The following is a 24,026-nucleotide window of genomic DNA, read 5'->3' as shown; positions in this document are numbered from 1 at the left end:
TGACTTTGATCTTTTAACTTCAAGTTCTTACTTTATATAATCTGCTACATAGAGACGTACAATAGAAGGACCACAGTTCCATGCATGGACCCTTTGGTCGGTAGTTTCAAAAAGGTTCTTTCATAAACTAAATATCAAGAGAAGAGTAGCTTTATCACGTGCAATCTCTCTCTGGTCTTCCCCAAGCGTATACATTACTCAAGAACTCTAAATCATGTTTTGCTTGGTTTCTCCAAGAGAACTCTTCTCACAACACGTGATCTAACATTTTTGATACTTTGTTCCTAAGACTAGCTCAACAAAAAAAAAAGATGCTACAAGAAATCGAATGAAATGTTAATTATAAAAGTCAAAGTGGATACTTGCGTTTCTCGTGGATACTTTGTTCCATTTCCAATTTGTTACAAATAAGCGTATTGCCAACAATCCGTTGTAGTCTAGCTGGTCAGGATACTCGGCTCTCACCCGAGAGACCCGGGTTCGAGTCCCGGCAACGGAGTTTACTTTTTACAGTGTATATTGGTTTGGGGCCCAGTCTATTTAAACAACATTCCTTTTTGCACCATGTTTGGGTTCAATTATTCATCTGATCTCATGTTGTTCTTTAAACCCGTTACGTTTGGGCCAAATATTCCAATCACTAGCCCATCTAAAACTTTCTCCTCTGTCCCTCTAACTGGTCCAGAAGGTTAGAAAGAGAGTGTAGTCAGAGACTCGAAATCAAAATCGGGAATCAGAAAACAAAAAAAAATGAGCGGAGTATCATCGGCGGCGTATTTCGCGCGGCGAGTGGCGCAGAAGGAGAGGGTTCGAATCCTCTACCGACGCGCTCTCAAGGATACTCTCAATTGGGCTGTCCATCGCCACATCTTCTACCGAGACGTAAGTTATTCTCATTTCACCGATCTCGCTAGCGATTTGGGTTTTTTGATTCGTCGATTTTTCGTTCCCTTTATCAGGCTTCTGATCTGCGCGAGAAGTTCAATGCTAATCAAGACGTGGTAAGTGTTATTATACTCTCTCTTGTATGTATGAAGTCTTGTGTAATGTTAATTGCTTTGTTTCGCACGTGTGAACCATGCCGATGTTCCATAACTTCTCGTGTTGAGTTTGGTTTTACACTCGTAATGATTACAATCTAGAACGAACTCTGCTTTTTCTTGAGATCAGTTAGCTTGTTATTATAATGATAGTGAATTTTACTTTTTGAGTATATTCAGGGCCGGGGCTTTTGGCTATTTTTGTAAAGATTTCATTAAAAAAAAATTAAAGAAAATTTGGGGGCCTTTTTAAAAAATTTAGGGGCCTATGTATACGTATTTTTTTTCAAAAAATTTGGGGTTCCTAGGCCAATGTTTCATATGGCTTTGCCCAGGACCGGCTCTGAGTCGATTTGCCTTTGATTGGGGGAATATTTGTAGGAGGATGTTGACAGAATCGACAAACTGATTGCTCATGGTGAAGCAGAGTACGACAAGTGGCGCCACCCTGATCCTTATATCGGTATATAGCATCTTTAAACCAATTAATGAGAATACTCATGGTAGATTTCACTGGAAGGCATCTCATGTTAGAGAACAAGGACGATCTACTTCTTCTTGAGTTGGATTTTAAATGACCTCCCACGTTTTTTTTTTTTTGGTAGTTCCATGGGCACCTGGTGGCTCAAAGTTCTGTAGAAACCCCACTCCTCCTGCTGGGGTAATCTTTCTTCTAAACACTTATCACTTTCTTATTCACAAGTTCTTATCTTCTTGTGTGGCTGTTGCAGATTGAGATTGTGTACAACTACGGTCAAGAAGACAACCCTTAATCCTTGGTTTCCATATTTTTTCATACCCATCAATAAAGTAAGTTGGGATCATTTATCAGATGCTCATGTTGCATGGTTAAATAGTTTCGTTTCAGTCTCATAAAATGTCCCATAAGACATATGCCCAGCGGGAACCACTAAGTTGTTCAATTTTCAATGGTGTTTGTTATCCTACTGCAGATTGAAGCATCCCGGGGTGGCTTATGTTTCAGAAGATTTATTTATTGAAGACTTTCAAGGTTGACCAATTGTAGTTTTCAAAGGTGTTTCGTTCCAGTAAGACACTCTTGTTTCCAACTTGGTTTATATTACCATGTGTATCATGGATGTTCCGACCATGAAAAACTTTGTTTTTACTTTGGCTTTTTTTTTTTCATAGCGAAATGAGGCCGGTTTAAACTGAACAGAACTTTGGATACCATGGCTGGCTCACACATTGTTTGTTGGTTTTGTCTCCTCTTTTGATAAATTGCTAACTAAATTGAAAATAAATAAAATAAGATACAAAAAAATCCTAATTTTTACAAAAGGACTTTACACAAATACAACCATGTATCTCGTCATATGATTATCATGTTATTCCAATAATTTATTGAAGAAACTTAAAATGATAATTTAACTACAACAACGAACCACAAGACCAGCTTTCTCGCACTCATATAGGTTGTCGCCGCAGTATTAAAAGCCGAGGTTATTGATCGCAGTTGAAAGAGAGTTACTCATTCATGCCCTCCTCGGTCGCGAGATACGGCATGTTGTGGAACGAACGGTCGAGACAAGCAGCCACATTCTTGTACTCATCATCTTCTTCTTTTTCTTCACCACCTCTTTTGGTATGCATTACTTCCTCTGCTCTGTGCTTTAGTGTCTGAAGCATTAGCTCAGGCTCATGCTGCACTGCTCGGAGAACATCAGAAGAGGACTGACCAGGCACGGCTCTGGTCACTACAAAACTATGTGGTCCATCGTTCTGCGAGACACGGACAACGCTTAGCCCGCCAAACAGATTATAGACTCCACCCATAGACTCCTCATAAGCCCCTCCAAGGAATAAACCCAAAAAGTACCTTCCATTATCTATCTCGTGCAACGGCAAGCTAGACTCGCCGCCTATGAACTTAACGATCTTCCCTTCACTGTCACACGTTATATCAGACAAGATCCCACAAGCCTTAGGCTCTTGATCGAGCTTATGGATAGGAGCGATAGGAAACAGGTGTCCCATCCCCCAGTGGCTAGAAGTCGAAGTGAAAATCGATAGGTTGATGTTGTAAGTCTGAACCGGATCCGACCTGCCTATAGCCTTCAAAACCCATTCGCATAACCCATCAATAGAACCTAACTGCTCGATGTTCAAAACGCCATCTTTGAAACCTTCAGCACATCTCTGTTTCAGCTGGTCCACGTACAGTAGAGACTTTTCTTGGTCTCCACGCATCACAGCCGTGTATAGATCTTCCTCACCTTCGAGCAGTAACTGAATATCATCAGGCTTCGGTTGGTGAGCCATTGGCTTAACAGCTTCAAAGATCAACACAGAATGATGAGAGACTATTGCTCTCCCACTTTCACTGCATATCACCGGATGTTTTACCGATCTCCGGTCACATACATACCTGCAAAATATTATCATAATTAATTACCGTAAAATATTACAATATATAGTTATTTTTGTAAATTATTAGTTTCTTTTTGTATTTTATTTATTTGGTATAGATCATTGCAAAGCAAAATGTACCATATAGGTTTATTTTAGTATAAAGTTTTCTTTATCCATTTTAAAATAATAATAGACTAAGGGAAAGTAATCACTAATCACAATGATATGAAAGGTGATTTGGATGTAGGAATAGTATACTATATTACAATGATTATCTTACAAAAAAACAATAAGAGAAAAAAAAGAAGAAAGATTACTCAAAGATTTTTTAACATGGATATAATTTGCATTGCAGTTAGTTGATTTTAAAATCTTCTCTATTAAAAGAGAAATACCATTTTTATCTACCATAAAAAAGTCATACTAGCCTTATTAGGTTCATTTATTTAATTATTTATATTAATCTATTCAATATACAAAGATATTAATAATAAATCAATTTTAACTGTAAATTTATATATTTTTTTAGTTATAACAAAATGTTGAGAAAAAATCTAACAAAATCTTTCTATAAATTTAAAATATTTTATTTAAATTAATACCATTGATTAAATTCGTAATTAATAATATATACTATTATACATTAATTTAAATGAACTTTTCTTATAAAACAAAAATAAAATAAAAGTGTATGATATTTTTCAAATTTTATAATTAATTATATTCTATATCTTCTTTATTAAAAGAAATACTATAAAAATTCATACTAGGTCTATTTCATCAATTACATCTATTTGAATATTTAAGTTAACATTTCTAAAAAATCTTATAAACTATATAGATATTAATAAATAAAATTTAACTGTAAATTTAAATTTTATTTTTACTTATAACAATATGTTGAAAAAACTAACAAAATCTTAATGAAATTTTAAAATATTTTTAAATTAATGCAGCGATTGATTTCATAATTAATAATATAATATTATTATAATTTATTTAATTATAAAATCCCACAATATACTAAAATAAATAAAATAGAAACTTAAATTATGCTAAGAAAATATCAGTTTTATAGTATAACTAAGGGCCTGACTGGTTCAAACGCAGCGGTTGCGGTTGCGGTTGCGGGAGTTTGTGGATGCGGGCGGTTGCGGTTTCTAGCGGTTTTAAGAGATTTGTACGACTGGTACTGCGGTTAAAAATTGGTGCGTTTGCGGGTGACTTATGACTGGTTAACTACCAAATGCGGTAACAGTCAAATAATAAATTAACAATATTTACATTTAATATAATTATAAAAATATCAAAAATCATAAAATTATAATAAATATAAAATTTATATTTAGAAAGTTATAATTTTAATTTTTGAAAATTTATTGAAATTGTTTTTATTATAAAATTTTATAATATTAATTAAAATAAAATAGATATATTTTAATATTTTCATAATTTCAATTTTAAATTTTTTATTAAATATTTTTTCTTTGTATATATATTGTTTTAAAAAAAAAGAAAAAAATTTTACCCTCCCGCAACCGCCCGCAACCGCAAACGCTAGCTGGAGCCAGCTTTTGAATTTATGAGATTCGGAGCAGTTTGAAGCGGTTTAAGGCGATTTGAGTGATTGTTGTAAACCGCCGACAACCGCTACCGACCGCAAAAGCTGCGTTTGCGGGTGGTAGCGGGAAAACCAATCGCCACCTAAATAAAATTTTAAAATGTATTGTATTCAGTTTGTAAAAATTAGAAAAAATGAAAGAGATTTTCAATTTTTTTATTTCATACTATGAACTTATTTTACCAAACTCGAAAATATATTAATGTATAATAACAATTAATAATAAAGTAAAATATATAAAAAAAATCATTATACATTAATAATATCGAATAAGAAACATAACCAATAACATTATAGATTCACATAATATATAACACTAAAATGTAAATATCTTTTAAAATTTTGCAATGGTATCCGTTATATATTTATAAAATGAAAATCTACCCGCACGGATGTGCAGGTTAAAAATCTAGTTTTAAATTATGATCACAGCGAAGAAGTTTTTAAAATATTAGTAGTAATATAGGTTCAAGTGACAACAAATTTTCAAAAAGTGTAACTTCTCAATAGATTATATAAAAGAATATTTTGTAAACATACCCTTATATGTAGAATAATCTGCCCTAAGCGAATGTTGAAAACTTTGCTGGGTACCTGATGGAAGCTACAACAGCTTCAGCATACTCCTCGAGTGTATAAGCAACCGAGATATCACCTTCTCCAGACTTAGACCCGTCATAGTCAATCCCCAAACCACCACCAACATCAATAACTCTCATATGTGCACCAAGACGCACAAGCTCACAGTAAATCAGAGCAGCTTCGGAGACGCCATCAGATAGCAAAGAAGTCGTTGGAATCATTGAGCCAATGTGAAAATGCAAGAGCTGGAGGCAGTCAAGCATACCAGACTCCCTAAGCTTCGCCACGACACAAACAATCTGAGCACTTGTCAATCCAAACTTTCCCTTTTCACCTGAATTCGACCCGTAATAATTTGTTTGTTTGGTTCTCAGCTTAGCTCTTAACCCAATGACAGGCCTCACGTTCATCTTCTTGCTAAGGTCGATAACAAGATCAAGCTCATGTTCTTGCTCGAGCACAATCACTGTGTTGAGCGCAAGCTTTCTACCGAGGAGAGCCAAGGATACATACTCAGCATCTTTGAAGCCGTTACAGATGAGAAAGGCCTCAGGGTTGCCTTTACACAAGCAACTCATAGCTAAAAGGATCTCCGGTTTACAACCAGCTTCCAAACCAAACCGGAAAGGAGAACCGAAATTCACGATATCCTCCACAATGAACCGGTCCTGGTGGCATTTAACCGGATAAACACCTTGGTAATAAGAACCGTACCCCTGAGACTTTACCGCGGAATCGAACGCGGACTGGAGACACTCGAGCCTGTTCTTTAAAACGTCAGGGAACCGTACGATGAGAGGAAGCTGCAGCCCTAAACCACCGGAGGCTTTCGGATGAGTCAAATGCTTAACTACTTTGAGGAGATCGATGTCTTGGTGAGGCAGAGTGTCGGAGCCATGAGGACGAACGGAGATGTTACCGGAAGAGTTGGCGGTGAAATAAGGAGCTCCCCAACCGTCGATGCGGTAGAGAGAGGCGGAGAGAGAGGGATTCCAACGGGAAGAGCTGTCAGAGGAGGAGGAAGTTGGTGACGCCGGGGTAAACACGTCAGCAGGCATCTTTCCAGAGTGGTTGAAAGGTTTAGAACGGAGGAGGCAGAAGATGTATCTGATAAAGAACGATACTCTGTTTACTGTAAAAGTACTTTCTTTATTAACCTCTCAATACTCAATACAAGTACTAAGCCTAAATCTCCTATGAGATTTCCCAATTACAACTCTCCAAATGGCCAACCCTCCCCAATGACTCAACTACAGACTTTATACTCGAATCTTCATTGCGCTTTACGTAACGGCCGTAACTGATTCTGTTATAGTCACAACTCCTTATCATGATACGTAACCTCTCTTAACAAGATAATCAGATCACTCTTCCAGCTGATCTGCAGCTCCCTCGACCTCGCTATCCCTTTTCCTCCTTCTATAATAGACTCTCCAACTCTTATCAATACCCCCTTCGGTGAGAGAGAGCTTGTCCTCAAGCTCAAAAGATGGGTACTCTCTAGCAATGTCCTTCACCCGAAGCCATGCATCCTCATGGTCAGGCAAGCCCTTCCAATGAACCAGAGCCTCAAGATGACCTTCAGCATCGTAACGAGTGCTCTGTATGTGTTCTGGCTCTAAGACGAACTCCTCCGACTCCTCCAGCATTACCGGTAATGGTGAAACCTCCTGCTCCTTCCCCAAAACCGGTTTCAACTGGGACACATGAAAAACAGAATGGATTCTACTCTCCGCAGGAAGCTGTAGCCTATAAGCCACTTCACCTACACGTTCCAATACTCGAAACGGCCCATAGTATTTTGCTGCAAGCTTCTGACAGAAAGTCTTGGTCAAAGATGATTGCCGATACGGTCTCAGTTTGAGGTACACCAAAGAACCAACCTCAAGGACCAAATCACGACGTTTTTTATCAGCATTGTTCTTCATCTGTTCCTGAGCTCTCAAAAGGTGAGCTCGTGCATCCTTGAGAATCGAATCCCTTGTCCTTAACAATTCCTCCAGTTCATTGTTACCCGTAGAACCCTCTTCAAACCAAATTAGCTGTGGAGGATCTCTGCCATAAACCATTTTAAATGGAGTCGTTCCCAATGATGTATGATAAGATGAATTATACCAAAACTCAGCCCATGACAGATACTTGTGCCAAAGCTTGGGATGAGCTGATGTAAAACATCTCAGATACGATTCAAGGCATCTATTTAGCACCTCCGTCTGGCCATCACTTTGCGGGTGGTAAGCTGTACTAAACTTGAGTTTTGTACCAGCTAACTTGAAGCACTCACGCCAGAATTTGCTCAAGAAGATCCTATCACGGTCAGATATGATCGAAGACGGGTAGCCATGAAGCCTTACGATCTCTTTGACAAACCTCGCAGCTACGGTTGCAGCTGTGAAAGGGTGTCTAAGACTTAAGAAGTGTGCGTACTTGCTCAGTCTATCTACTACCACCAATATCACGTTGACACCCTCAGATTTAGGAAGACCTTCAATAAAATCCATTGAGATTTCAGACCAGATTGAAGACGGTAATGGAATCGGCTGTAGTAAACCCGCTGGATTCAACGTCGAATACTTGTGAGTTTGGCAAATGTTGCACTCCGCAACATGCTTTTTCACATCGTCTTTCATTTTAGACCAATAGAATAATTGTTGAATCCTTTTAATAGTCTTCAAAATGCCGGAATGACCGCCTAAAATCCCATCATGATATTCCTTTAGTATTTGCGGAATGAACTGAGACTCCCGTGGAAGTACCAAACGGTTCTTATACAACAATCTCCCAGACACCACTGAGTAACCCACTTTCTCAGATTTCCCCATCAACACGTCCTTGATCAAGTTGTTGATCTTCTCATCCGTATCAAGTTCATCAAAGATCTGTTGCATCTGAATAGAAGATGATACAGTTAAGGCGCATAACAAGCCTTCAGCATTAACCTGCCTGTCTATCATCACGCGAGACAATCCATCAGCAACCTTGTTCTCCACGTCAGCTTTATAAAGAATCTCAAAATCATAGCCTAAGAGCTTCGTTAGCCACTTTTGGTAGTCTAACGAAATGTCTCTTTGTTCCAACAAGAATTTGAGGCTCTTCTGATCCGTATGAATGGTAAATTTCTTACCCATCAAGTAGTGCTTCCACTTCTGCACTGCCATGACTATAGCCATCAATTCTCGTTCATATATAGGCTTCAACTGTTCCCTGTCTGATAACCCTTTGCTAAAGTATGCAATAGGTTTCTGATTTTGCATTAGAACCGCACCTAACCCATACCCTGAAGCGTCGGTCTCTACTACAAAAGGAATGTTGAAGTCTGGTAATGATAAAACTGGGGCTGTCACCATTGCATGCTTGAGCCTCTCAAATGTCTGTTGTTCTTTACTTGACCACTCAAAATTCTCTGCTTTCAACAGATCCGTAAGAGGTCTTGCTAACACGCCATAGCCCTTCACATAATTTCTGTAGTACCCTGTCAAACCCAAGAAGCTTCTCAACTCTTTAACTGTTCGTGGAGTTGGCCAGTTTTTCATCGCAGCCGTTTTACTAGGGTCTGTAGCCACCCCAGCAGCCGATATAATGTGTCCGAGATAGTCAACTTGTTGTTGGCCAAATGAACATTTCTTTCTATTGGCAAACAATTGATGTTGCTTCAATCTCTGCAAAACCGCTGCTAGATGTGAACTATGTTCTTCCACGGATCGGCTATATACCAGGATATCGTCAAAAAAGACCAAGACAAACTTTCGAAGGAATGGTTTGAAAATATCATTCATGAGTGCTTGGAAAGTAGCAGGTGCATTGCTCAGTCCAAACGGCATCACGAAAAATTCATACTGTCCTTCATGAGTCTTGAATGCGGTTTTCTCAATATCAGCTTCCACCATTCTTATCTGATGATATCCAGAGCGTAAGTCGAGCTTGGAGAAGATAACTGCACCATGCAATTCATCAAGCAGTTGGTCAATTACTGGTATCGGGAACTTGTCTGGTATCGTAGCTTTGTTAACTGCTCTATAATCCACACAAAATCTCCATCCTCCGTCCTTTTTCTTTACCAATAACACGGGACTAGAGTAAGGGCTTCTGCTGTTTCTTATTACTCCTGCTTCCAGCATTTGTTGGACCATCTTCTCTATCGTCTCCATGTGAGAATGCGGGTAACGGTAAGGTCTTACTGATGTTGGTTTAGTCCCATCCCAAAAGCGTATAGCATGTTCAAATCCTCGGTTAGGTGGTAATTCGGTAGGTTCTGCAAACACTGTCTCGTACTTACTCAGCAGTTCTGTGATTCTCGGTGATATTCCTGGTGCTGACACTGTAGACGCTGTAAACATAGTCACCGTCGAACCATCCCAGTCAATACCTGAACACTCCACTGATTGATCCATAATCAAGTTATCTGACCCAACGTCTCCTTGTAGTGTAACTCTGCCTGTTTCTGTCATGAAAGATAATTCTTGATGCTGCCAATCAACTTCGCATCTGCCTAAGGTTCGTAGCCACTGAACCCCCAATATCACATCTGCACTCCCTGGTTCTAGCACAATGAAGTTAGTAGTCACTAATACTGACTGTAGTTGTAGTTCCACTCCCTTGCAGACGTCTGAACCCTGTACTGAAATTCCTGTACCCACCATCACTGTAAACTTACTTCCCCTTGTAGTTTGTAACCGAGCTTTCTTCACTACTTCAGGCGAAATAAAGTTGTGTGTGGCGCCGCTATCAATCAATACCACTACACTCGTTTTCCCAATCTTGCCTTTGATCTTTGTTGTTGTAGGAGAAGACCATCCAAGGAATGAATATAAAGACAGCTCCATCACTTCTGTTCTCTCATCGCCCTCGCTTGTGTCAAAAAATTCTTCATCTACCAACTCCATATCGTAACCCTGACTTACTACCATTACTTGCAATGATTTGTTTTTGCAAACGTGAGCTTTAGACCATCGTTCTGGACACTTGTAGCAAAGACCATTCTTCTTCTTGTAATCATACTCCGCATCAGATAGTTTTAGTGGTTGGTGTTGCTTCTCCACTAACTTAGTATGACCTTGTTTATCATCCTGCTTCTGGCCAAATTCTGCAGATTGCTGCTTCGGTTTCCAATACTGAGAACTATAGCGTGGAGATGGTTTTATTGTTTGTTTCCCCGTCTTGTTCTCTTGCTCTTTGAATACTGCAAACATTTTGCAAAACTCACTATCCTCCATCTTCATCACTGCCTCAATATGATCAGGTAACGTCTTTGGTTCCTTCATTTTAATGACCTCCTTCAACTCCTGTTTGAGGCCATTAAAGAAGATGTCGATCAGGTTCTCTTCCGCCAATTTAACCTGATGAGCCAGCTCTTGAAACTCTCTGACATACTCTGATGCTGAACCAGTCTGCTGTAAACTGAACAGCCTCTTCCCCGGAGTTTTCTCAAACGATTCTGTAAACCTTGCTAGCAACCGTCGTTTGAACTCAGACCAATCCGTAAAAGGTCTGTACTCAAGTTCATAGTTGAACCAACTCAAGGCGTCTTCCGTGAGGCTCAGCGAGACCAATTCCATCTTCCTTTCTGGATCGCTTATCGTGACCCTGAAATATCTTTCTGCTTGCGCAATCCAATCGAACGGATGTTCACCAGCAAACAATGGCATTTCCACTTTCTTATATCTGCCCTCTCTACCCTCAGATCTATGAGCATTACACCGATAACCTAGCTCAACATCATTCCGATCTCGTTCCAAAGAAGAGTGATGTACCTGATTGTGATCTTGGGCGATTGATTGAGTTTGCTGATCTCTGCTCGATTCGCCTTGAAGCATTCGTGGATTGAAGGATGCGATGAACGAGCTGATCGTTGACTCTAAGCGATCGATCTTCGATTCAGCGTTCTTTACCGTCGCCGTAAGAGAATCTGTGTTGATCTGACTCGTCGCCGCGATTCTGTTGAATTTCTCATCCAGATCGTTGAAGCGTCGGTTCAGATCAGCGACGGAAGTATCTAAAGCGCCGATTCGATGCAGCGACTCTTCTACCGCTCCGCTTCTCGTCGTCATTGACATCGCCGTTCTGAAGTCTCGTCACGTATCTCGAAGACGCTCACCGCACCAAATGATAAAGAACGATACTCTGTTTACTGTAAAAGTACTTTCTTTATTAACCTCTCAATACTCAATACAAGTACTAAGCCTAAATCTCCTATGAGATTTCCCAATTACAACTCTCCAAATGGCCAACCCTCCCCAATGACTCAACTACAGACTTTATACTCGAATCTTCATTGCGCTTTACGTAACGGCCGTAACTGATTCTGTTATAGTCACAACTCCTTATCATGATACGTAACCTCTCTTAACAAGATAATCAGATCACTCTTCCAGCTGATCTGCAGCTCCCTCGACCTCGCTATCCCTTTTCCTCCTTCTATAATAGACTCTCCAACTCTTATCAGTATCTATCACCGCCGTGATGACAGTTCAGAAGAAGAATTCAAGCAAGCTTGAATGAAGAAGAGAAGTTTTAAAGCTAGGCAGGTTACAGTCCAATTGTTTATAAAAGGGAGGGAAAAGCAAGCCGACAGAGAGAAGATGGTATGTCTGAGGCAAGCTGGATTTGAGCCGTGGGGCCCATTTATGTTTTTTTTTTAAATCACTAGAATTTATCTGACACCAAATTTTAGTTATATATATCCATGAAAATTATTTCACGTGTAAGTATAGCAAATTTCTGCAAAAATCTATAAATAAATTAATATCAAAAGATGATCTGATATTAGTGTTAGCATTATATAATTAGAGTCTCATATAATTAACACGTGTAACAATTGATTGATTCAGTTTATTAAAACCAATTAAATTAAATTTTTGTAAGACTCTTGTGGTCTTTTAGAACATTTCAAATGTACATTTATAAATATTTAAAAAAAAAACAGAGAATTTTGCTATAAAAACTGTTTTACTATAATGTATGTCATATAGTAGATTTTTCTATTTTTAGAAGAAAATATAGATAGATATTATTTTTATCCCTATTTAAGGATGGAATTATTTTTTATATATTCCTTCAAAATAGAAAAACCTCTACTATAGAAACATAAATAAATTAGAACAAACTAAACATATATATAATAGAATTTCTATATAGAGACGAACAAAGAAATTAGATGAAACAGTCTTACTGCTAATAATGCCCTAACAGAGATACCAAGGGGCACGGTCTTTAGTTGTGGCCCTGCATTTCACTGTCCTGACAGAGGTTCAAGGGGCGAGGTCTTGAGTTGTGGCCCTGCATTAATATTTCCAGAAAGATTTATACACGTGAAAAATCTTGCATATCGATCAATGGTGTATATTCCAACTAGAGATGGTCGTCCTAGTCCCTTATCCGCATGAGTAGAAAAATCACAGAGAAAATAAATAACAATTCTCTCAAGATTAATTTTTAGAGTATTAAAAATGTAATTAATGTTTTTATTAACTTTTTTATTTATTTTTATTATATAAATTCTAATAACTATCAATACAGTATATTTGATAAATTAAAATAATTCTAATTAATGTGTTACAATTTTACAATTAATTAATATCAAGTACCCAAATTATCTTTAAAAGCTATAAAAAGAATTATTTGTGTTATAAAAAATAAATCTAAAAATTTATCATTTAGGAATTGAGAAATTAACCGTAAACTATTACTAGAACATGGTATCAAAAAAATTATCTAGACATTATTTTAAAATTGACTTAATATGTGTCACTACCATATTGATTTTGAAAAAAATGATGATATGAAATATTAACGGTGATGATATAATTTAAAGTTAATTATGACATATACATTTATATTTAATGCTGATGTTTTTGATAAATAAAATAAGATAAAAAACTGAATTTTACAATTTAAACAAATACAACGATGGATCTCGTCATTTGATTATTCCAATAATTTATTGAAGAAACTTAAAATGAAAATTAAACTGCAAAAACAAACTAAACGACCACCTTTCTCACACTCATAGTAGGTAGTCAAAGCCGTCATCGTGGAAGTGCTAAAAGCCAAAGTTATTGATCGCAGCTGAAAGAGAGTGGTTGGTTACTCACTGATGCCCTCCTCGGTCGCGAGATACGGCATGTTGTGGAACGAACGGTCGAGGCAAGCAGCCACGTTCTTGTACTCATTCTCATCTTCTTCACCACCTCCTTTGGTATGCATCACTTCCTCTGCTCGGTGCTTTAGTGTCTGAAGCATTATCTCGGGCTCATGCTGCACTGCTCGGAGAACATCAGAAGAGGACTGGCCAGACACGGCTCTGGTCACTACAAAGCTATGTGGTCCATCGCTCTGCGAGACACGGACAACGCTTGGCCCGCCAAATAGATTATGGACTCCACCCATAGTCTCCTCATAAGACCCTCCAAGGAATAGACCCAATAAGTACCTTCCTCCACCTCCATAACTGTCTATCTCGTGCAACGGCAAGCTAGACTCGCCGCCTATGAACTTAACGATCTTCCCATCACTGTCACACGTTAAATCAGACAAGACCCCACGAGCCCCGGGCTTTTGGTCGAGCTTATGGATAGGAACGATAGGAAACAGCTGTCCCATCCCCCAGTGGTCAGGAGTCGAAGTGAAAATCGATAGGTTCATGTTGTAAGTCTGAACCGGATCCGACCCGCCTATAGCCTTCAAAACCCATTCGCATAACCCATCAACAGAAACTAACTGCTCGATGCTCAAAACACCCTCTTTGAATTCTTCAAGACATCTCTGTTTCAGCTGTTCAACGTAAAGTAGAGAGCTTTCTTGATCTCCACGCATCACAGCCGCGTATAGATCCTCCTCACGTTGGAGCAGAAATTGAATATCATCAGGCTTCGGTTGGTGAGCCACTGGTTTAACATCGGAGGCAGCTTCAAAGATCAGCACAGATTGATGAGAGACTATTGCTCTTCCACTTTCACTACATATCACCGGATGTTTCACCGATCTCCGGTCACATACATACCTGTAAAATATTATCATAATTACTTATTTAATTATTTACGGTAAAATATTACAATATAGTTATTTTCGTAAATTAGTTTCTTGATATAAAAATTTTCGAAAATGATTCATTAGGTATACATAACTGTAAAACAAAATGTACCATATAGGTTTATTTTAGTATATAATATGTATTCGAAGTTTTAACCATAAGGTTTTATTTACAGATTTTAAAATAAATAATAGTATATATACTAGGAGAAAGTAATCACAATGATATTGATAGGGATTTTGGATTAGGAATAGTATATTTTGTATCACAATGATTATCATTAAAAAAATAAGCAATAAGAGACAACAAAAAAAATCAAATAAAAAGGAAAAAAAATATTCAAAGATTTTTTTAAAGATGGATATAATTTGCATTGCAATTTGTTGATTATAAAATTTTAAATTATGATCATAGCAAAGAAGTCTTAAGAATACTCTATATATTAATCTTGGAACATTACAACTTTTAAGTGTCTCTACGTGTCATCACTAAGATGATTCTCAGAATCTTCAAATATATTTTTTAAAGATGGATATAATTTGCATTGCAATTAGTTGATTATAAAATTTTAAGTTATGATCATAGCAAAGAAGTTTTAAGAATCCTCTATATATTAATCTTGGAGCATTACAACTTTTAAGTGTAGCCACGTGTCATCACTAAAATTATTCTCAGAATCTTTAGAAAAATAAGTTGGTCCATTTAAATATAGATTATACTTTTATTTATAAAAAAAACAAAATAAATAGAATTTATTTTTACATGTTTAAATACTACAAAAACATTTCAATCAATAAAAAATTAATTAAATTAACAGATTATTTTATTTGTATTTACTAAATAATGGTTATATCATTTATTTAAGTAACATAATAATTCAATAATAGCCATTACATTATATATATATAAACGTTATACATTGTACAATAAATATAATAACAAAACAAATTATGAAAAATGATAAAAATATATATGTTTTCTAAAGAAAAATGTTTAACACTAATTGTTAACAACAAATTAAACTGATTATAATTAAATTATTAACTAGATAAATTACACAAAATAATTATAATAAAATTAATTAAGCTATAAAAAGGAGTAATATGATCAAGACATATTTACAGTTGTTAATTATTTTATATCTATCATTTTCTCTATCAAAATTTTGTAGAAATGTTATAATTTCATAAAATTGTAAAACAATTAATGAACTTTAAAATTTAGATTAAAAGGTGAAAAATTATGAAACAATAAAAATTTAATCAAATTGCATTACATATCAGTAATCTATCGGTTCAATCGGTTAATCTCGAAATATGGATATTTTTAAAAATCTAAATCAAATTATTGGATCACCGGATTAACTGGTTTGACATGGCTCAAATTTAAAAACATTGATTTAAATGCAAAAATATATTAAATACATAAAATTCTTACGAATTAACAAAGTATTTGTTAAGTTATTAGTGAAATTTTTCATCATAAATTAACAAAGCGCTGATCAAGATTATCTTATCAATAGAAAGAGTACTTTTTAAACATGCCCTTAAATTTTATGTAGAATAATCTGCCCTTAGCGAATGTTTAAAAGTTTGATGGGTACCTGATGGAAGATACAACAGCTTCAGCATACTCATCTAGTGTATAAGTAACAGACTGATCAGGTTCTCCAGACTTAGACCCGTCGTAGTCTATCCCCAAACCACCACCAACATCAATAATTTTCATATGTGCGCCAAGACGCACAAGCTCACAGTAAATCTGAGCAGCTTCGGAGACACCATGAGATAGCAACGAAGACGATGGAATCATTGAGCCAATGTGAAAATGCAAGAGCTGGAGACAGTCAAGCATACCAGACTCGCTAAGCTTCGCCACGACACTAACAATCTGAGTACTAGTCAATCCAAACTTGCCCTTTTCACCTGAATATGAGCCGTAATGATTTGTTTGTTTGGTTCTCAGCTTAGCTCTTAGACCAATGAGAGGCCTCACGTTCATCTTCTTGCTAAGGTTGATAACAAGATCAAGCTCATGTTCTTGCTCGAGAACAATCATAGTGTTGAACGCAAGCTTTCTCCCGAGGAGAGCCAATGAAACATACTCAGCGTCTTTGAAGCCGTTACAGACGAGAAAGGCGTCAGGGTTGCCTTTACACAAGCAGCTCATAGCTAAAAGGATCTCCGGTTTAGAACCAGCTTCCAAACCAAACCGGAAAGGAGAACCGAAATTCACGATATCCTCCACAATGAACCGGTCCTGGTTGCATTTAACCGGAAAAACGCCTTGGTAATGAGAACCGTACCCTTGACTCTTAACCGCGGAATCGAACGCTGACTGGAGACACTCGAGCCTGTTCTTCAACACGTCAGGGAACCGCACGATGAGAGGGAACTGCAACCCCAAACCACCGGAGGATTTGGGAACCGTTACGTTCGTAACGACTTTCATCAGATCGATGTCTTGGTGAGGCAGAGTGTCGTCGCCATGAGGACGAACGGAGATGTTACCGGAAGAGTTGGCGGCGAAGTAAGGAGCTCCCCAACCGTCGATACGATAAAGAGAAGCCGAGAGAGAGGGACTCCAACGAGAAGAAGTTGGTGAGGCCGGGATAAACGCGTCAGCGGCGGTGGGGAGAGAGCCATCGTCGGAGAAAACGTAACCAGTATCGACGCACGCTACAGCAGGCATCTTTAGAGAGAGATTGAAAGGTTTAGAGCCGACGAGGCGGAAGGTGTATCTATCGCCGCCGCGATGACCGTTTCAGAAGAAAAGTCAAAGCAAGCTTGAATGAACAAGAGAAGCTTGATGAGGATGATGAAGGCAGATTACACTCTACTTGTTTATATAATAAGGGAGGGAAAAGTAAGCAGACAGAAACAGAAGATGGTTATGATATTTGGGCCGTGGGGCCCATTTATGATATTTCCTTCTTTTTTATTTTAATCACTAGAATTTATTTCCTTGATTCACCAACATATAAAGCTACTGTTTCTTCAATTTAAATTTTGTAAAAGTGGTTTATAACCAAACATGTCTAGGCATATATCACCAACAAAGTCAATTAAAAAATATAGCTACTATTTCTTCAATTTAAATTTTGTAAATTTTAGTTATATATATCCATAAAACTTATTGCCGGTGTAAACATAGCAAATTTCTGCAAAAAATATAAAAATAAATTATTATTAAAAGATAAACCTGGTAAAAACTTGGCAAAACCAGTGAACCGGGCCAATCAATAAACCTAGTTCCATCAAATACAAAACATAATTTGGCTAATCTTCTTTATTAAAATATTTATAAATGGCAATTCTTGATCGATTCAAGATTCTCAGTCTTCTTTTAAAAACGAAAACCATTTTTTTCTTATTTTTTTGGTTTTTATTATATACACCTTTCTATATATTATTATAAGCATCCATGGAAATAGTTTTACATACCCAATAGTATGCATTTTTTATATTATTTTATATTATTTTATATTTAAATTTAATTTTTTAAATGGCAATTCGTGACATTTATTTTCTTGTTACATTATTTTATATTTAAATTTATGAAGACTACTTTAGTATTAGTATGCATTTTTTATATTTATATTGAAAGTTTTAATTTTCTATATATAAATAATAGTGTTAACAAATGAATGAAATGACATAAAATATTAGTGGTCACAAATAAATTTAATTTGATAACTATGTTTTAAACGTGCGTACGGGCCCATGCTTTATGCAAATACATTGTTATCAGCAGCTGCAGTCTACAGTGTAAGCGGGCCGCTTTTATTTGGAAACATGTAAATAAATTGTTGTCAGCAGTTTGCAAATTAAGTTAAACCCATGTCAGAAAATATAAAATTTACAAAATTGATTATGTTTAGTCTTCCCGTTCTTTATGATTTGTTACTTTCTGTAGCTCTATTAATTTTTTTGTTCTTCTCTCGTGTCTATAGTCTATACGTGCAATTTATTTACCGTGGGTATGAATGAATAGCTTCACCAAAAAGTAACACTAGTACATTTTTTCTTTAGTAACGTACAACTTAATTAAAAAAAAAGCAAAACAGATTCCAACTTCCAAATCCAAGAGCAGCTGAACCGGACGTTGATAAATCTGATATTGAGTTGGAATATGCATTAGAATAAGTTAACAGAAAACGCGTCGACTGCGGTAAAAGGCGCTTACTGGATCTGAGGGCTCATGTCCACCACTCCTCTTATGGCGATCGTACATGACTGCTCTTTCATACCACTATTCTACTATATCCCTTTTTCTCCAAAAGAAACTAAATAAAAAATCGTGTCTGCTCACCACGGTTCGGATAAGTCCGTATGAAAACTCTAGAGAGGGCATGTCATGGGCTGCACCTCCCGTCTGGGGACTAGGTCTATGTCTTTAATGGACTTGGATTTAACCCATTTTTCTTTTTGTTTTTCTTTAATGCATGTCTTACAATATAATTTACTATTTTAAAAGAAAATATAGATAAATGTTACTATTATCTCTATATTACGCATGAAAATATTATTTTATATTTTACTTAAGAAAAATCTACTATAGGAACATATATAAACTAAAACAAACTTGTATATATAATAGAATTTCTATATAATTATAGAGATAGAATGAACATGGTTTTATTGATGAATGCTAATAATGCCCTAACAGAGGTCCCAAAGGGCGAGGTCTTGGTTTGTGGCCCTGCTTTTAAACTAACTAGAAATTGATCTGTGGACCCGTGCTTATTCAGATCCAGAAGGACTCAACCCAAAATCCACACATAAATTTATAATATTTAAGCGTGATCTAATTTCAAAACAAAAAAATAAAGATACCCAAAAAAAAACTTGTACATAAATGGATAGTCAATGTTCATGTCTAACTGATTTTATAAACTAATAGAAAGAGTTATTGCTATGTGTTTGGATAAATTAAGTGAAATAAAAAGAGTTTCTTATTTAGTAAAATAATTATATGGAGTAGAAAATTAAGTGACAATAAATGTAATACATTTTTATTATTTTGATTTAAGTTATTATTTTATTCAAAAAATGTGTCTTTGAATTATGTTTTTGGCTACATAATTTTTCACATAATTAAACTAAAATTTATAAAAAGGTTTTAGTAAAACAAACTAAACGAAACGTTAAATGCAAAATCCAATTTTTTTTTTTTTATAATTGACACAAAGTTAATATTGATTAATTAATTAATAAAAATCTGTACTATTATTATTATTATGGTAATATAATTAATGATGTGATGCATTATTCAAGTAATATAATTAATAAAATTGCTAAAATAAGTGAAATATGGAAAGACATTTAATGTATTTATATTAATGAAATTATTAAAAAACATTATACTTTTTTTATAATACTATTTATGTTTCCAAACAATTCTCATATATATTGTTATCTATATTTCCAAACAATACCAAAAGATATAATGCTAAAGTGAAAGGTTAGCAAAGTTCCGGAAAGATTTATACACGTGAAAAATCTAGCATGTCGCGATCATTGGTGTCTATCCCTCCCAACTAGAAATGGTCGGACTAGTCCTAGTCCCCAAGTCCATACGCGTAGAAGCAATCACAGAAAAAATAAATCTTTATTTTAAAAATCTATAAAAAAAAATTATCATTCAGGAATCGAGAAGGTAACCATAAACTATTATTCGTTCGATCTTAAACAAAATAAGTTATTCAAGTATCTCTTAAGATCAACTCCAATAAAAATTCTCAAAAGAAGTTATTCAAGTATATATATATATATATACACATATCTTCATATTTAGTAGAATAATCTTAGAGCATCATTAACGTCGAGAAACTCAGAAAAAATAATGTTACACAAATAGAAATTATTAATAACATGCTGTGTATTACACTATTGGTGAAGCTATCTTTATAGGACAGATAGAAGAAATATTCTAATGAGAGCTTCTCATCAATAGGAACCTCATCAAAACATGTGTTAAGGGGTGATGCTTAACTAACTTCTATTTTAAACTTTTGCACAAAAACTTTTAAAATGAGTGCAAAAAAAAAAAGTAAGATTTTCTACGAAACACACAATAAGAGATCAAGATGGTTTGAGAAATCAAACTTCTTTACAAAATAACTGTATTTTTTTCAAATCAAAACAAATAAATGTATTTAAACTTCCTCAGGACAACACAAGAATATAGAAACATACCAAGCTCCTCAAAGCTTTTTATTACAGAACCGAACAATAAGAGAACCCCTACAACCCGGATGCAAACCACCGAAAGAGAAAAAGGGGATGACGAATAGGTGAGTTTGCTTCCGAAACAAAGTCCCAAGAATCCAGTAAATCTGTTGGTTCCCGATGATAAATACTAAAAGAACGAAAGAACAAAAACGCACACAGAACGAAAAGGAAGTACATTCTCTCATCCTCAGAACGATGGCAAATCATTCTCATTCAGCTCTAGACTGGCCAGCTCTAGAGGAGAGGATGATTCCAACAATAAGCCCGTAAAGAGCGAGCGCTTCTGCGAAAATAAGGATAAGAATCATCCCAACAAAGAGCTTAGGCTGCTGAGCATTTGCCCTGGTGAAACAAAAAATTGCAAACAGAACAAGTCAAGCAACAACGTTACACATGCATTCACTTATGAACTATTATAAGTTGAAGTACCTGACACCGGCATCACCGACGATCCCAATGGCCATACCAGCGGAGAGACCAGCAAGACCACAAGCAAGACCGGAGGAGAGGTGAGCGTAACCATCGAAGAGGTAGTAAGACTTAGCCTTGGGGTTAATACCAGTACTGATGATAACAGCAATAATCAAACCGTAGATACCCAACACACCAGCCATAACAACTGGTACGATGGACTTCATCACCAGCTCGGGCCTCATCACTCCCATGGAAGCCACACCAACACCACTCTTCGCCGTTCCATAAGCTGCTCCCATACCTATCCAACGAAATTTCAACAGATTCTAATCAAATCACTCAAGATCACTCGAACCACAACAAAATCGAACTAAATCTCATATCAGGTCAGATCCAATCGTAGATTCAATTGATCGAGCCTCGTCGATGAATCCTATAAGCGATCAGCGTAGTTTACGAGGCGATTCTCAAGCAATTATGCAAATCTCATACGAAGATCACGATTCACGAACAAGGATGCAGATCAAATGGAAACGAGATAAAACAAAACGATGAGAAGAGAAAAAGGAAATTACAGGAGAAGACGAGAGCGGCGGCGGCGCCGAGGAAGCCGAAGAAAGGAGCTGTTTCATCGCCGCTGAAGGTAGACATGTTGAAGCTTTTTGTGTGTAGATTTGGATCTGAAATCTGAGGAGCGAGTCGATGATTGATTGATATCTGGCGAGAGAGAGATGGAGCAGCGTGGATATCGCTGCGTTTTTTCTTTTTTTATTTTATTTAATTTTTTTTGTTTCTTTCAGATGAATGGTGGAAGGGAGCAACGTAGCTTGTTCTTTTTAACAACAGAGACGACCACGTCATTGGGCCTGGGCCTACTTGTGATTCACTTAAGAAGCCCACTTTCTAATATGCCAGCTTATATCAAAGATTCAAAGGTAAACAATTGTCCAATCCGGTTTAGTTTTGGTATTTCAATTTGAAAAGAAAATGAATTTCAAATCGGTTTACTTCTTCCATTAGCAGAAGAACAAAGACAAAGGGCTTATGACCCATATTGGTACACTGATTCATCCAAAACATTTCATTTGAGAGATTCTGAGTTCAAGGACAAAAGAAGCTCTCAGGATCCATAATTGAAGAAGGAGCCATGTGAGCTATATATATATATACCTGTCATCAACATCTCCTTATACTCCTATTCATCTTCTCTAGTTATCAACTCCGAGCCATCAACACCTCCTTATACTCCTAAACTTCACACAAATCATGACAAAGGATTATCTACAGAGTCAAATGATTAGATGTTCTTTTTTTTTTTGTGTCAGCAATTAGATGTTCTTGTTACTAATGTGAATGATTTTATCTTAAGATGATTTAAAAACATGATGACTCACCAAGGGGAAATCGAGCGACTAATATGCACTCTACTAAAACTGTTCGAGACCGTTTACTTTACATAGATGATGTCTTCGTCGGGGTCATCCACTCCCCAATCTTGATCATCCTCTGGTGAATCAGACGTTTCTGCTCCCCCTTCGCTTCCTTTCTCAGCTTTTATTTTGTCTAGTATCGCGAGTACCTGAAACAATCTCCAAATTTCAGCATCTTGTGATGGTTACTATAAAAGGTCAGACAAAACATGAGACAGTGGCTTCAGTGAATAGCTGCAACTAGCAATATCCGGTTATGGTTTCTCAAAGAATAATCAACTAGGTAATGACTATGTAATGCTATATTTTCAATAAAAGAGATCAAGCTATATATTTTGTATAGGCTTTCTACAAACATGAGACCAACAGACAGACAACTTGAAATCACGATCAGCATCATTGAGATACATTTTCCTTACTAATGGAAGATTGCATAGACGCAGTAATATAGTTAATCTGTCTGTAGTAAAAGATATAAGTTGAAGCCTTACCCTGCTTCCTCTTTCCATGGATTCATCCTCAATGAATCTGACCTCAGGCGTCAATCTCAGCTTCATTCGCTTCCCGAGCTCACTCCTAACGTACTTAGCTTTCGATTTCAACCCCGCTATCGCAACGTCTTTCCCTCTATCATCTCCAAACACCGATACATACACTTTCACAATCTACAAACCCCCCAAACAAACCATTTTCAGCTTTGTAACATATCTCTTAAGTAAAAAATCTCAAAGCAGGAGTGGAGAATTAAGTTGTCTTTACCTGCAAATCATTGGAGACCTCGACATCGCTGATGGTGGTGAGAGAAGAGAGGTAGCGGTCGGCTCCAAGTGCAGCTTCGGGCAACACAGCGTGTTGCAATACAGTGTCTGTGAGAAGCATGTCGGAGAGCTCCCTCATTATCTGCTTAGCCACCATCTTCACTCTTCTCGGATTCGCCATACACTTCACGCTCCTCCGCCGCACGGAGAGGTTCGTACAGAGGTTAGCCGGAACCGTTGATTGCGGGAAGTGGAACGCATGCGTTTTGGAACGGACGGTGGAGATTGAAGGATTGAGAGGGAAGAATAAGTGAGACTGGTGGGCGTGGAACACGTTAGCCATCGCCACAGTTAGAGATCGTTAATCTCTTAACTCCTCTGTTCTGTGTTTATCGGTCGGAGAAGGAAGTAGTTAGCGAGACAAACAATATCCACTGGAAATGTTTCTGAGGGTATATCTGTAATTTGCATAATCAGCAGTGACGTGGAAGTGTTTAGTCCACGTAAACCGATACCGGTTTGAATTGAAACCAGGATTTTACCAATA

General features: G+C 36.7%; 5 protein-coding genes and 1 non-coding gene across 7 annotated transcripts; 2 read left to right on the top strand and 4 right to left on the bottom strand.

Moving 5' to 3' along the window:
- The first annotated feature begins 426 nt into the window (after positions 1–426).
- TRNAE-CUC lies at positions 427–499 on the top strand. The gene has a single exon. It is a non-coding gene; the product is annotated as a tRNA-Glu (tRNA).
- A 165-nt stretch (positions 500–664) lies between these two features.
- Positions 665–2,169, top strand: LOC106353122 (NADH dehydrogenase [ubiquinone] 1 beta subcomplex subunit 9). The gene is made up of 6 exons (XM_013792839.3): positions 665–882; positions 960–1,001; positions 1,422–1,503; positions 1,646–1,701; positions 1,772–1,850; positions 1,994–2,169. Exons 1-5 carry the CDS (start codon positions 751–753, stop codon positions 1,811–1,813), a joined length of 354 nt encoding a protein of 117 aa, XP_013648293.1. The 5' UTR covers positions 665–750; the 3' UTR covers positions 1,814–1,850; positions 1,994–2,169.
- Positions 2,170–2,294: 125 nt separating this feature from the next.
- Positions 2,295–12,690, bottom strand: LOC106353024 (arginine decarboxylase 2-like). Its single transcript, XM_048779002.1, has 3 exons — positions 12,062–12,690; positions 5,629–6,723; positions 2,295–3,429 (listed from the first exon to the last, which is right to left on the bottom strand). The coding sequence occupies exons 2-3, from the start codon at positions 6,672–6,674 to the stop codon at positions 2,529–2,531; spliced, it is 1,947 nt and encodes a 648-aa protein (XP_048634959.1). The 5' UTR covers positions 6,675–6,723; positions 12,062–12,690; the 3' UTR covers positions 2,295–2,528.
- A 789-nt stretch (positions 12,691–13,479) lies between these two features.
- On the bottom strand, positions 13,480–18,053 carry LOC106352939 (arginine decarboxylase 2-like). The gene is made up of 2 exons (XM_048778998.1): positions 16,248–18,053; positions 13,480–14,614 (listed from the first exon to the last, which is right to left on the bottom strand). Exons 1-2 carry the CDS (start codon positions 17,333–17,335, stop codon positions 13,699–13,701), a joined length of 2,004 nt encoding a protein of 667 aa, XP_048634955.1. The 5' UTR covers positions 17,336–18,053; the 3' UTR covers positions 13,480–13,698.
- A 2,667-nt stretch (positions 18,054–20,720) lies between these two features.
- LOC106352848 (V-type proton ATPase subunit c1) lies at positions 20,721–22,119 on the bottom strand. Its single transcript, XM_013792520.3, has 3 exons — positions 21,867–22,119; positions 21,307–21,592; positions 20,721–21,219 (listed from the first exon to the last, which is right to left on the bottom strand). The coding sequence occupies exons 1-3, from the start codon at positions 21,940–21,942 to the stop codon at positions 21,087–21,089; spliced, it is 495 nt and encodes a 164-aa protein (XP_013647974.1). The 5' UTR covers positions 21,943–22,119; the 3' UTR covers positions 20,721–21,086.
- Positions 22,120–22,279: 160 nt separating this feature from the next.
- Positions 22,280–23,910, bottom strand: LOC106352754 (probable ribosome-binding factor A, chloroplastic). 2 transcript variants are annotated; one of them, XM_048778988.1, is made up of 4 exons: positions 23,481–23,910; positions 23,213–23,386; positions 22,686–22,870; positions 22,280–22,539 (listed from the first exon to the last, which is right to left on the bottom strand). In XM_048778988.1, exons 1-3 carry the CDS (start codon positions 23,820–23,822, stop codon positions 22,739–22,741), a joined length of 648 nt encoding a protein of 215 aa, XP_048634945.1. In that variant the 5' UTR covers positions 23,823–23,910; the 3' UTR covers positions 22,280–22,539; positions 22,686–22,738. The 2 variants fall into 2 exon arrangements, with proteins under 2 accessions (XP_048634945.1, XP_013647872.2); XM_013792418.3 differs by having other exon boundaries at positions 22,280–22,544; positions 23,481–23,908.
- Between the last annotated feature and the right edge of the window lie 116 nt (positions 23,911–24,026).

This window comes from Brassica napus, chromosome A1 (assembly GCF_020379485.1).
Source record: "Brassica napus cultivar Da-Ae chromosome A1, Da-Ae, whole genome shotgun sequence".
Lineage (NCBI taxonomy): Eukaryota > Viridiplantae > Streptophyta > Magnoliopsida > Brassicales > Brassicaceae > Brassica > Brassica napus.
This window is presented reverse-complemented; position numbering and strand designations above follow the sequence as displayed.